Here is a 12,778-nt window from a genome sequence, read left to right as displayed (position 1 = left end):
AACCCTGATGTATCTGTGAATATATTTCATTAAAATTGCATAGAAACTTGGTAGATAATCATGAATTGTCGGAGCCTAATGACTTCCCATAAACATAGCACGTTAACGTAAATTTATGGTACATTTATTTTTAAATCAAAAGTTCTGACCAAAATGGTAGAAATATAGAAAAATACATCTTATTAGACATTTTTAAAAAAGTATTTTGTATTTCCAACAATAGGTATTAAAATAATGTCATCGGTCGAACATTTGCACGAAAAAGTAAAGAACAAGTTATTTAGTATGAGTGACGTCATTTTTGTTATATAAATGAACACGACCGGTCCGGATTGTTTATTTCCGGTGAAACGCGGTACGAAGTTGACATAGACGCAGATCTATATAGATCAGTGAAACATAACTGCAGATCCGAAATATAGAAAAATGAGTCAAAATCCGCCTCCACATACGACAGCAGGTAAATAATAACTTTTTTAGAGTATTGGTTTCTTTGTTAAGTCATATCAATTCGACGATGACCTGTACAGCAATGGTCAATGGTTGTGTAACTGTCAAACTGGGCACATGTAGCGGGTGTATGTCGGCTGGACCGGGTTAGGCTTTGTTATGTCAGTTCAGGATGTCACTTTACATAACGATAAAACAATTTCATTTTTAATTTCATAAATTATTTAACAATAATCAAGACATGTCAGAAGATTAAATCACATGAATTAAGTTTTATCAATAATGGGACTAAAATAAAAATCAATACCCCAGGGATATATATATATATATATATATATATATATATATATATATATATATATATATATATATATATATATATATATGCCTTTCCTTTAAGTTTTCATAACACTTCAGAGACCTGTCATAAAATTGACAGCACAAATGTGTTTGTAATCAGAATGGTTGAATCTTGACTGGTGAGGTTTTTTTTCCATTCCTTCAAATTTAGTGCTGTGATAAACCACCTGAAATATTCTCTTTTGAGAAGTGGCCAGGCACAGCCTACATTCATTTCTCTTCGCAAGCCCTCATATTTGATTCTGAAAAACTTGTAAATGTTGGAATCGAAGACGGTCTACGCTTCAAGAATCATCCCATGTTTTGACTCCTGAATTTTCATAACAGACCTATTATTTCTACATTTTAAACATTGATGCATCCATATATCCCACCAAAAAATCAACACTAACTCCCTGTCAATGTGATTGTATTTGATTTTTTGACGTTTGATTGGACCTCGTGGTCATGTGATTGTATTTGATTTTTTGACGTTTGATTGGACCTCTTGGTCATGTAATTGTAGTGCAGCTGGTGGAGAGTAACAGCCGGCCGTGTGGTGTCCAGTTGGTTAGCACCGCAAGAACAAACAAGAATGCAGACCCAATGGACTTGGTGGAGCTGGCCACAACTATTCAAAAGGTTTTCCTATCATACAGTTTTCTTACTATAATGTATTATTAGTACTATTAATTTTTTGGGGGGAGGGGGGTGGTTAGTTTGAAATATCTAATTTACCTGGCTTTATTAATGATTTGCTTTGTTGGAGGCAGCAAGTATCCAGTTTCCGTAATGGTGCTGGTTCCAGATGACGTTTTACTGGCATGTAAAATATCAAAATCATTTTAAAAAAGCCAGGGAAAACAGAAATTTCAGAGGGGGATGGGGATTTTAACTATATCATATCCAAATATATCTTGTCTTAATTGAGGCTGTGATGTTTACTTACTTTGTGAGGATATAAAGTTGGCTTACTATTTGAGGCTGTAAATTTGGTTTACTTTTTGAGGCTGTAAAGTTGGCTTACTGTATAAGAGGACTTCATGGTCATGACCATTTTAGTATTGATATACTTTAGAAGAAGAGCTCCCTATAGATATATAGGAAAATACCCTCATATAAATGGTAAACATGGTAGAGTTCATATATTTTTTTACTTTTTAATATGTTATAGCTTAACAAATCATATTTTAAATTTTTGAATGGTCTTATGGTTGATTTGTTGACTATCCAGCCGCCTTTAAGGCTGCAATGTTGGCTGACTATTTGAGGTTTTCCTTCAGGCTGATGAGTTTGTCAAAGCCACAGCGGGAAGCAAACTCACAGAAATCGCCAACCAGATCCGGTACCTTCAGGAAAGAGCCCGAAAGGTTTGTACTGTCTCACCCATCCCTTATCACACAACGTATAGGTAACTCTTGATGGCTCGAACTTCGATCTCTCAAAGTTCTTGATTGCTCGAAGTGAGTCTAGGGTCCCGATTTTTTTTTCTATATGACTAAGCAAATTAACTCTTCATTTCTCGAACTCTTGATCTCTCGAAACCCTTGATTCCTCGAAGTCAAACTGCAGTCCCGTTGTTCATAATCTATTACAGTTTCTTACTCTCGATACCTCGAAGTCGCCGTGTATCTCCAAGCGCTATACTTAATTAACACCTACTTGGTAATTTAAATGGCTCCAGGCGTTAGACGCGGGACCCGTGTCATGGGTTGTTTATTCAGGCGACACTTGTCCTGCTAGGTGATAATTGTTTGATGATTGCCAATACTGATACCTAATCTATAATCAACACCAACCGTTTTATGATAATTTGGAGACACAATGAAAATGAGAAATTAATTGAGACGAAACGATACTATTTAGCCATTGTTAAATTTTAGAATGATTAAACTGTAAAAATTATGCTTATCAGCATCATTGTCATTAAAATGATTATTGCTGAACAAGTTCTTACAGCTTGGGAAAGACCCGTACAGTGGTAACAATGGGTGATAACTCATTTATTACATTCATGTCTATCGTCTCGCAGTGCAATAGTACTGAGCAATCTGGTCTTAATATGATGCATAAAATAAATTATTATTATGAATTTATTCAATAGTGGTTTGTATTAAGTTTTAAAAACATCCAGTTCTGTATATTTTAGAGAAAAATAAAACTTTGTTTACACACGTGCGTAAGGTTAGCACTAAATAAATGGCTTACCCGGTAATCATAACATACGGTAAGACTAATTTTAAAACCCGTCGGTCAACCTGGAAAATTCCGAACTCTTGAAAACCTTGAACTCTTGAAACCTCGAACTTTTTCCTCGGTCCCATAGACTTCGAGTTTTCGAGAGTAACCTGTATATAGATGACATCATCATTGGAGGGGGTAGAAGAGAATTTTTATGTCTTTAACATCAATTCTTAATTTGCAATAAATTCTTACAATGGTTCATTTCAATTCTTATTAAATTGTTTCATCATTTTAAGTTATAGGAATTGGAGGAAATAACTGACAGAATTAGACTTGTCTTTTACTTTCAGTACTTTGATTATGATCATATTTCAGGCTCTAGAGGAAGCTAACAGAGACAACAAGCTCCACCACTACGCCTGTAACCTCGTCAAGAAACCAGGCACCACTTACTATCTGTATGAGCGAGATTCCGGACAAAAATACATGTCCATTTTATCTCCAGAGGTTAGAAAGTTTGACATGATCAATACTGTAAAACAACTTTGGTTCCCATCAATTTATTTTGTACATTAACGTGTTTAATAATCAGGGTGACTAATTCATCAAAAGTTATGTAAAGAGTCTTTAACATGTAAGAGTCAGAGATAAGAGGAGCATGGTTCACAGCAAGAAGTATCCATGACAACAAGGTTGTCAGGAGTCCAAACCTTGATAAATGTTCTTCGAATAAAACTTGGTTTACAGTTTCACTATTTCGCTCTGTGAAGTATGTCCCAACACGTACATAAGAATTGGGTATCAGTTGTATGATTATGGATCTCCAATCCTCAGCATGTTCCATATCTCCAAATTATGCAGATTTTTTTATTTATGCGTTAAATCTGTTTTTTATTTAGTCAAAATTAATTAGTCTTCTAGTGTTGATATTACATATTCAAGGGAATATTGGCCTAGTGGTTGTAAGGGGGTCTGCTACTTTTAGGTAAAGGAGTTTGAGCAATTGGTGCACCATTACAACCTCTTTTTTCAAACTTGATCTCAACTTGCTTATTTATTCTATTTCATTCATCGTGGGATTATTTGCAATAACTATATTAAATGCATGGATACCATCGATAAATTTTGTTTTATTCATTTAGAAAGGTTGAAAAACAAATAAAATTTTCATGATGAACATGATGAAAAAAATACTTTGAGGTTGAGGGTTGGAGAACCTTAAATTAGTTTTATATCCATTTCACGTGAGGCAGTATTCAGTTTGTTTCTCTCTCTATTCCAGGAATGGGGTGCTTCTTGTCCCCACGTGTTTTCTGGAGCATATCGACTGGAGCATGACATGTCCTGGACACCCATCGAGGAAGTGGAGGAACGAAGTCAACAGTTTGCCCTGATAGACAAAATATTAGACACTCGTAAAGCCCTGCCGGACAAAGATAGCCCAACGATAAGCAGTGTGCTGGGAGAGAAATCCTAGTCTGGTGTGTGGAGGAGGCTCCTGTGTGGTGAAATGATGAATGGGTTAAGTGTATGGAAGGGAGACGATGAATGAATGACAGTGATTGTGAGATGACTTCTGTTTTCTTCCTGTGGAAAGGAAATATTAGAAACTGAGCACCAGTATCCAGTGTTAGGCTGAAACACTTGTATTATTCTAATCACATGGTAAATGAACACATGTACATGTTCTAATTACACTAACATTCTTGATACTTTATAATTTATAATATTGTATAGTCCATTAGACCAAAGAAAGGTTTTCTTGACAAGCTTGTTCTTGATGCAAGAGAAAAACATCTTCACAAATGTAATACAGAATTGCAATACATTTTATGTTTATAAGGGGTAATCTTTATACCAGTATATTTGTAATTTTTTAATACTTTGTGATCTCTGACTCTCTAAGGGCATACACGATTATATTGGTGATATATTATCTTGCTACAAGAACTTACATATTGTATGATTATGTGTATGTTGAATCATTTTAATAACAATACTTTATTGGAGTTAACAGTGATTTTTTTAATTGTATATTTATTTTATGCAAATGGAATAATTCATTATTGATATTAATTGTATTTTATGCTAATATTATTTTATTGCAATGTTATAAAAACAAGTGTGTATACCATCAGGTTCCTATCAGAATGTTTATTCATCTGCGGATGAGCTATTCTAATTGTCTTCATAAATCAAGTATGAAAAAAATAAAAAGACTTGCCCTCTTATTTGGTTTGGTTGTAATCAGATATGATGCAAAATGAATCCAGATATATTTCCAGCAGCTGAGAGATCATATCCAATATATTATCAATGAGGAGTGTATACATGTAGCTACATGGATTTTTATGGATGGATTGCCGTGTGCTAATTATTATAGAGACAGTTTGTTTATATTCGAAATGTTTATAAGATTTATCTTTCTTTGTTGCCCCTGTGCTCACAAGTTGTATGGATAATAGAAAATAAGAAATAACAACAATGATAGCAGAGACATCTTAACACTAATGTACAGTGGAACATCTCTCAGGAATTAATAAAAGATGTAAGGAAGCTATTTATAAGTATTAAAATTTATTGATAAGTTTGAACTTTTTTAAAGGAGGAAACTTACATTGCTTAGTTGAAGAAATTTACACACCATCACTTCATGAAGTTAAATAGAAATGCTCTACATTGATTTGACTATTAAAATTAAATATTTTCCCCAAATCAGAACTTATATTTCCCTTACTATTATTAATTCACCAAAATAACGGCAAAAATATTCATAAAAAGGAAATATGTAATTGAGTTATCATCAAAACGACATAGTATAGCTGTGTAAATATTCAATGTAAGCGTACAATTCATTATTGAAAATATCAGGGACGTATATATACTAACATTTAACATACGTCCCTGAATAAATACACTTGCTACTGTACCTATAGCTGCAAAAAAAAGAAAAGAAGCACCTACAGCAAAAATGGTGGATATAGCATCATATAATTTTCATTCAAATAGTCGCACTCGCAGCAAGTTATTGAAGCTTTCAGTTTACATTTACTGGCTGTGTGGCAACGCTCTTCGAATTTTTTGTTCAAAGTGCTTTGAATTTGGGACCAAATCAATGCACTTTGAATTTTTTTTTCAAAGTGCGTTAAATTTTGGTACTTTGAAAAAATATTTATACGTTTTAAATAAATTTTGGAAAGGTAAAAATTTTAAAATCCCGAACTCGTGACTTTTATTAAAATGTATAATTCGATATAAAAAAAAAATATCTATCAGAGCTCAGAATCATGTGTGCGAATTAATGGTCACCTCACAAATTGGGTTGATTGTAAAACTGATGTAAAACAAGGTGATCATTTATCTCCAACCTTATTTTCAATTTTCATCAATGACATTGTTCATGAAATTAATAATCTAGATGTAGGAATAGATCTAGTAAATCGCAAATTATCCATGTTGTTATACGCAGACGATATTGCTTTGATCAACTTATAAAATCTATAGTGAACCCACTAACCCATTGTGCTACGTACGCTGTAAGATGGCAATATTGGGAAAGAAACTATTCATAAAATGTATTTCGATATATAATACGTCACAACATGGAGGTGTCCCATATACCACCTTTAAATAGGATAACTCGCTGATTAGGTAACATATATCAGCTGTATATGATTGATGATGTAACTCTGATACGATAACAGTAAGTTATTTTTAAAAATGCTAATGGCATTAATTAAACTGTTAGATAGGATTGTTTATAATATTATATAAAGTCTGAAAATCTGTTTCAGCTATATATATGTTTTCCCATGCACCCCCACCCCTATTCCACTTTCAATTAGCTTCCGACGCCTTTAGGTGCTTATGAATAAAACAACAGTTCGAAATTACACCAGATGGTGGTCTGAACTATACGGGAAAAAGGGAGAAGAAGAAAATTAAATTATTTTTTGTTTATGCTAATAATTAATGATGCTAAAAACTATAGCATACCTGAGAAGTTAAGCAGAAATACATATTTCAAGAACATGACTAAACTTTTTTACGGAATTTTTAAAACTGTTCGACATCTGTTTTGTATTTATAAAGGCTATTTGTATTTCCGATGGGGAAAGCGCGCCAAATTTGCTATTATCAACAAAAGCGGGAAAAGCTGTGAACAACAAACCGATCATGGTGCGAACAAAGGCAGATGGTGGATCTAGTTCTGCTTCAAGGAAAGGTAACATTGAACACATTTTACATGAAAGGATACAGGTTTTATTGATTAGTTTGGCTGTATTTATCTTTTTGTCCCGAATCCTGCACATGGCCGCTGTGTGTGGGCACAGGCACCTGAATTTTGATCAATCAGTCGCTTAATAAGTCACTGATTGATAAAAATTCAGGTGCCTGTGGTGTGGGTGTCATTGATTAATGTAGTGAGGCTTACTGAGGTCCAATCGGTGACTTTTACACAAATTGAACGATTTCATAAAAGTTTTATAAAAGTAAAATACTGGAATAAATTAGATGTTTATTCTTTTTTTACCCAGTTGTTGCAGCGAGAGCCCCACGCAAGGCCCTGGGTGGAAGTGGACCCAGTTCATCAGCAAGTAACTCCCCCAGCGGTATGTAAACATAAGTTGTTTAAGAATTAGGTCTTCTCATAGAAATTAAAAGGACTTCAAACCATTCAAGTTTAGATCTTAAAATCTTGCTAATTTCATCTAAAAGTTTCAGTCATTTTGAGTGAAACTGCTTTATTATCTTTATGGCGCCTAATGATATGTGAAACTTCTCCTGCAGGTAAATCAGCTAAATATGCGGGCGGGAACTCGGCGTGTCCAAGGCCGACTCCAGACTGGCAGAAAGGCATCAACTCATTCTTCCAGTCGCCACAGAAAGGCAAGGAGAACCAGAGCCCAAATGACTCGGAGTCTGCGGGGGGCGGCAGTAGCCAGGGCAGTTCATCCTCCGCCTCTTCCTGTCCAGACTCGGGGTAAGAGTAGCGGCCTGTGATCTCGTTCCCTATAGTCTTTTCTTGAACTTTGAGGCTCAATCTTTTTTCATTGTCCTTATTATACTATTCTCTCGCACAATTTGTTGGGGACGGGTTTCATGGCACCACTATGCGGTGTATATGGGAATGTTAGTTTTTTTTGCATATGTACAGAAAGTTTGGAGCATTGGCATGTTTCACTTCATTGTACCATCACAGACCAAACCTAGTAAAACAATTGACAAAACAATGTTTGTAGCCCCACTTCATTATTACACTGGTTGTATTCAAATATTCAGATTTACAAGCCTATAATGAAAATAGTAAATATTCACATGTCAAGTACATCAAATGGTTTTATTTTTAGGCATTGTGGATAAAGTTTAATGATTTAGTGCATTTGTGCAAAATGAAGATTGAATTATGGTTGTCTGGTTGATTTTGTAGACCATCCTGTAGTTCTGATGACTGATGACAAGGCAATACAGACAACATTAAAGCATTGAGTGAGATTAATTCCCAGAATCGTCAGCTTATACCTCGTGTATTTAATGAGAAGAACTTTTTATAAGTCAAACAAAGTCTTCATCAGTTCATGAACATATGGCAGGGAGTTCATTTTACTTCGAGATTCCCTACAAAAACCAAGACAGATTCATGTGGCATATATCATAAAGACATGTTATACCTGTATAAACTGTAATCTTGTATGTATGAAAGAGAGAGAGGGGAGAGAGAGAAGGAGCGAGAAATGTTTCAAAATTATTTTTTTAATAAAATTTTTAAAATTTTATATCTTTGTTTCATTCTGCTTTAAAAGTTTGTTGACTGAGTAAACTATCGTGTGTAAGAGTTGACTGAGTAAACTATCGTGTGGAAGAGTTGGGTTCATGAGTAATAGGTACATTGTATATTAGGTATAAGACGGTTGAACAACGATTCACATCTTGTATGCTCTACTTCCCACACAGCTTCTATAGTTTTAATCAGGAGGATTATTCTGCTATTTTTGTTGGAGTTGTGGTTCTTTGATTAAACAGGCGGTCGTCCCAAAGCGTCGCTAACGTGGAAATTGTCGCCATTTCTACATAAAATGTACATGTTTTTTTATTTCCCAAATTTAAATTGTTCCTTTGAGATTCTTCCATTAATTCATTATTTGACTATGCCGGCATTGTCGGAGCTATGTCAAATCAAAGAACTGGAAGTACTAATAGCAAGACTCAATATCTAGTACACTCTACATGTATGCCCAATAATGCTATTTATAGCAGATATTCTAAGCAATAGGCGTTACTATAAATAATGTAACGTATAAGTTATCCCTGTTGTTGGTCTTACATCGACTGATGTGCACTAATTTGTTGTTATAAGCTAGGTTATATTTACATTATCCAGTGTCTTTGTCTGTGATAACACTACGTATCGATTTTGTACTATATAACCCATAATACAAATGACGCCAAATTGAGGCGCCGGCGGGGTTTGCTTATTTATATTTAAAGATTTAATCGTACGATGGCCTACAATTATATAAATATAAGTAATAAGGAATCATTCTTTGAATATTATGAGGTGATAATTTCGGTCGGGGCGTGATCAAATATATCATAAAGCCCTTCGGGCTTTATTGGATTTGATCACGCCTCGACCGAAATTATCACCTCATAATACCCAAAGAATGATTCCTTATTCCTTATATATATCTGAACCAGAGAGAACTTAAGAAATGTGATTCTCTGTATAATTACAACGAAGTCAAACTAGAAACATTTGTGATGCATAACTTTTGTTGTAAAAAATCTTTTCTATCGCATGCTCAAAAGAAAATGCTATATTGCTGTCTGGTGAAGTTAACAGTTCATTCGACAAGTTCACGGCGCTTCGACTGAATGCATTTCTTTATCAATTCTGACAAATACCGGTAATAATGTCAGTTTCGCCCTTATTTTCTTTTCGTTTGGCTATATATGTTTAAATGGTGCATATTAGAAAAGATGATTGCTGTTGAGGATAACGATATCAAATACTTTGTCTAGTAGTTAGACCACTCAACACGATACTCCATGGAAGGGGCTTTAACGACTGCCTGGAATGGGACCAAAGCTGATATAAGTGCCAGGGAACGTGTGTGGAAATGTCGGCTCATACACGACTGTGAATGGTTCAGCTATAGAGACCGGGGGGTGTCTATTTCTCTGTCGGGCTGTCATCTCATTCTGTCCCACTTTGAGCCCCATGTCGGCTTACATAACCGCTGAACAAATGAATTCATTGAGTGCCGAACTTGTTTTGGTTATACAACCGTTTTACTGAATGCTTTTGTTGATTCTATTATATGTCCAATTCAATGCACACCATTAATAGCCCCAGAGGCAGTGTATCAAACGCATATTGAAATATTCACTTTGAATAACATTTAACTAAAAAATGTGCATAAACAAAGTCAATACCTCGATATTTATGGAACAAAAAATCAAAAGGGACCATTCTTAGATGACGCCAATTTCGGTCGTTTCCTTTTAACTCCCGTTATTTTACCAAAGAGGAAGTCACTTTTCAACAGTTAATTTTATATCTGCTTTCATGTGCGTTAGGTACCTCACAAACCTGATATCAATCTCACGACATTATTAAGCAATTCATTGGATAAATGTTCAAGGATGAAGTAATTATGAAGTGTATTTTCCATTATAAAACACAAAGCGATTGAATTATTTTTGCAAAATATATCAAATGTTTGTTAAAATTACTGTGTAACTAAGTGAGTTCACATGGAAATATAAATACATGTATTACACTTTAGATACCAAGTCTAACAAAAAACCCTCAATTGCTATAAGTAAAGCAAAGACTACCGATTAGCTTTTCGTAAGTCATTTTCAACAACTGATGGAGATCATCGTAAATTCGAAATTTTACACAGGACAGTGACTAATTTGCATACTATAGCCTGGCCCAAGATAATTTTGCCGCATATTTTCTTAAATTATTCGATATTTATAAATAACTCTTGATTCAGACGATGTTCATTCATCAGTATGAAAAAATCCCAAGATTCCCCATTTGAAATGCCATCTCTAGCTTGTCAGGTTTCAATACACGGCTAAAAATAGAAAGTCTACAGGGATTTTGCAGCCATAATGAAGCCCGGAAGATAACGTTGAAAATTTGTGCGAGGTATTCCGAATGATTTACGAATGAAGAAAAGAAGTCAACATTCCCTATTATAAATCTTCGTAGGAAATCTGGTTTCGTTCCTGTGAATTATTACGAGACAGGCACGTAGCATCGTTTTTGAAAGTGGGGGGGCCAGACCCATCCAAAAAATCTTGACAAGCAAAAAAAGGGAAATTTAAAGTTTTCCAAAAATCTTCAAAATCCTAATCCGTGGGGGGGGGGGGGGGGGGGGGGGGGGGGGGGGGGGGGGGGGGGGGGGGAGGCTCAGCTCAAAAAAAAAAATCTTCCCTACCAAAATTTTCTTCCCTCCAAATCATGAAATTCCTAATCCGTGGGGGGGGGGGGGGGGGGGGGGGGGGGGGGCGGTAACTTCAATTTGACTACTCATTTCCTAATTTTCATACCAATTTTTTACTAACTTCCAAAAAAGTGGGGGGGCCAACTCCATTATAATTCATTTTTTTATATGTAAATTTTAAAAAATTTGCTGCTGCGAAAAAAAGTGGGGGGGCCAGGCCCCCCCTGGCCCCCCCTGATGCTACGTGCCTGCGAGAGAAAAATGATAATGTAGGAATGAAGTTATCTTGGAAATTGTCCCCTCCATCGATGTCAATTGTACCTCTTTCACAGGTTTGTGTATTTTTATTAAAAATCGTCCAAATGTGCAGCATAAATATCTTGTGTACACGTGATCATAGAAGACATTATTATGCTCATCATATACAGATTCACGTAAGTCATTATCACAGACTGCATGGTATGTTGTGAAAGTTGGGAAAAAATAACAACCCTTATTAGTCCCCTACCGGTTTCACCGGAGGGGACAATAGCTTTCCTCTGCGTCCGTCCGTCCGTCCGTCCGTCCGTCTGTCTGTCCCACTTCAGTTTTCCACGCTTTTTTCTTTATGCGTTTGAGGAATAACATGAAATTTGCTGAACAGCTTCAAAATGTCAAACTACAGATCAAGTTTACATTTTTGTAGCGTCTGGTTGACATATTTTCGAGACAATTAATTTTTTATATTCCTTTTTTGGGAGTTGATTTTAATCAACTCTCCTATGCAGTCACGCTGGCAAACCGAAAGTGAAACAGTGTTTGGACCTAAGCACAAATCATCACCGCTGACAAGTCTTAGTTCTTGAATATAATACAAAAATTCGATGTAATGTATGCTGAAACATTGTTTTTCGAGGAAACTTATCTATAAACACTTTGAAAATAGTAAGATTTTATATAATACGAACAATTTAGATATTTATGTACTCTCATGTATTCCTACGCCAGAGTTTAATATAGTCTGGTTCAACCAAAAGCTCGACTGTCTCCGTAAATCTCCGACAAACAGAGAGACTCTCTTGCTTGTCGGAGATTAACGGAGACAGCTGAGCGTCTGGTTGAACGAGACTGGAGTTCAATATCAACAGTGCTTGGATCCATACAATTTTTAGAATTGTTTCGATTTCTAATACATAGTTTGATATTTATCTTTAAATATTACACAACATAATTCATATTGTAAATTCTTGTCTGAAAAGTCTAATTAAAATTCATGTTATAAAAAAATGCGTAATTTAAATACAGACTATAGAAACTAATTGCCCTGCAAAAAATAAATGATAATCGATAAAATCAACTCCCGT

The 12,778-nt window shown here is 35.2% G+C and overlaps 2 protein-coding genes across 2 annotated transcripts; both read left to right on the top strand.

Annotated features, from left to right (window-relative positions):
* Positions 1 to 299: 299 nt before the first annotated feature.
* LOC105334420 (uncharacterized protein C1orf50 homolog) lies at positions 300 to 5,204 on the top strand. The gene is made up of 5 exons (XM_011437858.4): positions 300 to 460; positions 1,316 to 1,431; positions 2,073 to 2,159; positions 3,349 to 3,480; positions 4,256 to 5,204. Exons 1-5 carry the CDS (start codon positions 427 to 429, stop codon positions 4,448 to 4,450), a joined length of 564 nt encoding a protein of 187 aa, XP_011436160.2. The 5' UTR covers positions 300 to 426; the 3' UTR covers positions 4,451 to 5,204.
* Positions 5,205 to 7,046: 1,842 nt separating this feature from the next.
* On the top strand, positions 7,047 to 8,750 carry LOC105334421 (PCNA-associated factor). The gene is made up of 4 exons (XM_011437859.4): positions 7,047 to 7,198; positions 7,512 to 7,586; positions 7,765 to 7,957; positions 8,405 to 8,750. Exons 1-4 carry the CDS (start codon positions 7,150 to 7,152, stop codon positions 8,427 to 8,429), a joined length of 342 nt encoding a protein of 113 aa, XP_011436161.2. The 5' UTR covers positions 7,047 to 7,149; the 3' UTR covers positions 8,430 to 8,750.
* Positions 8,751 to 12,778: the final 4,028 nt, after the last annotated feature.

Source organism: Magallana gigas, chromosome 3 (assembly GCF_963853765.1).
Source record: "Magallana gigas chromosome 3, xbMagGiga1.1, whole genome shotgun sequence".
In the NCBI taxonomy this organism is placed as follows: Eukaryota; Metazoa; Mollusca; class Bivalvia; order Ostreida; family Ostreidae; genus Magallana; species Magallana gigas.
Note: the sequence above shows the minus strand (reverse complement) of the source record. Positions and strands in the feature narration are given on the sequence as shown.

Excerpts from the sequence above, each read along its gene's own strand:
- LOC105334420 (XM_011437858.4), top strand. The coding sequence starts at position 427 with ATGAGTCAAAATCCGCCTCCACATACGACAGCAG. Across the intron at positions 461-1,315 it reads GCCTCCACATACGACAGCAG|TGCAGCTGGTGGAGAGTAAC; the intron begins GTAAATAATAAC and ends ATGTAATTGTAG. Across the intron at positions 3,481-4,255 it reads TGTCCATTTTATCTCCAGAG|GAATGGGGTGCTTCTTGTCC; the intron begins GTTAGAAAGTTT and ends TCTCTATTCCAG.
- LOC105334421 (XM_011437859.4), top strand. The coding sequence starts at position 7,150 with ATGGTGCGAACAAAGGCAGATGGTGGATCTAGTTCTGCTTCAAGGAAA. Across the intron at positions 7,587-7,764 it reads AGCAAGTAACTCCCCCAGCG|GTAAATCAGCTAAATATGCG; the intron begins GTATGTAAACAT and ends CTTCTCCTGCAG. Across the intron at positions 7,958-8,404 it reads TCTTCCTGTCCAGACTCGGG|ACCATCCTGTAGTTCTGATG; the intron begins GTAAGAGTAGCG and ends TTGATTTTGTAG.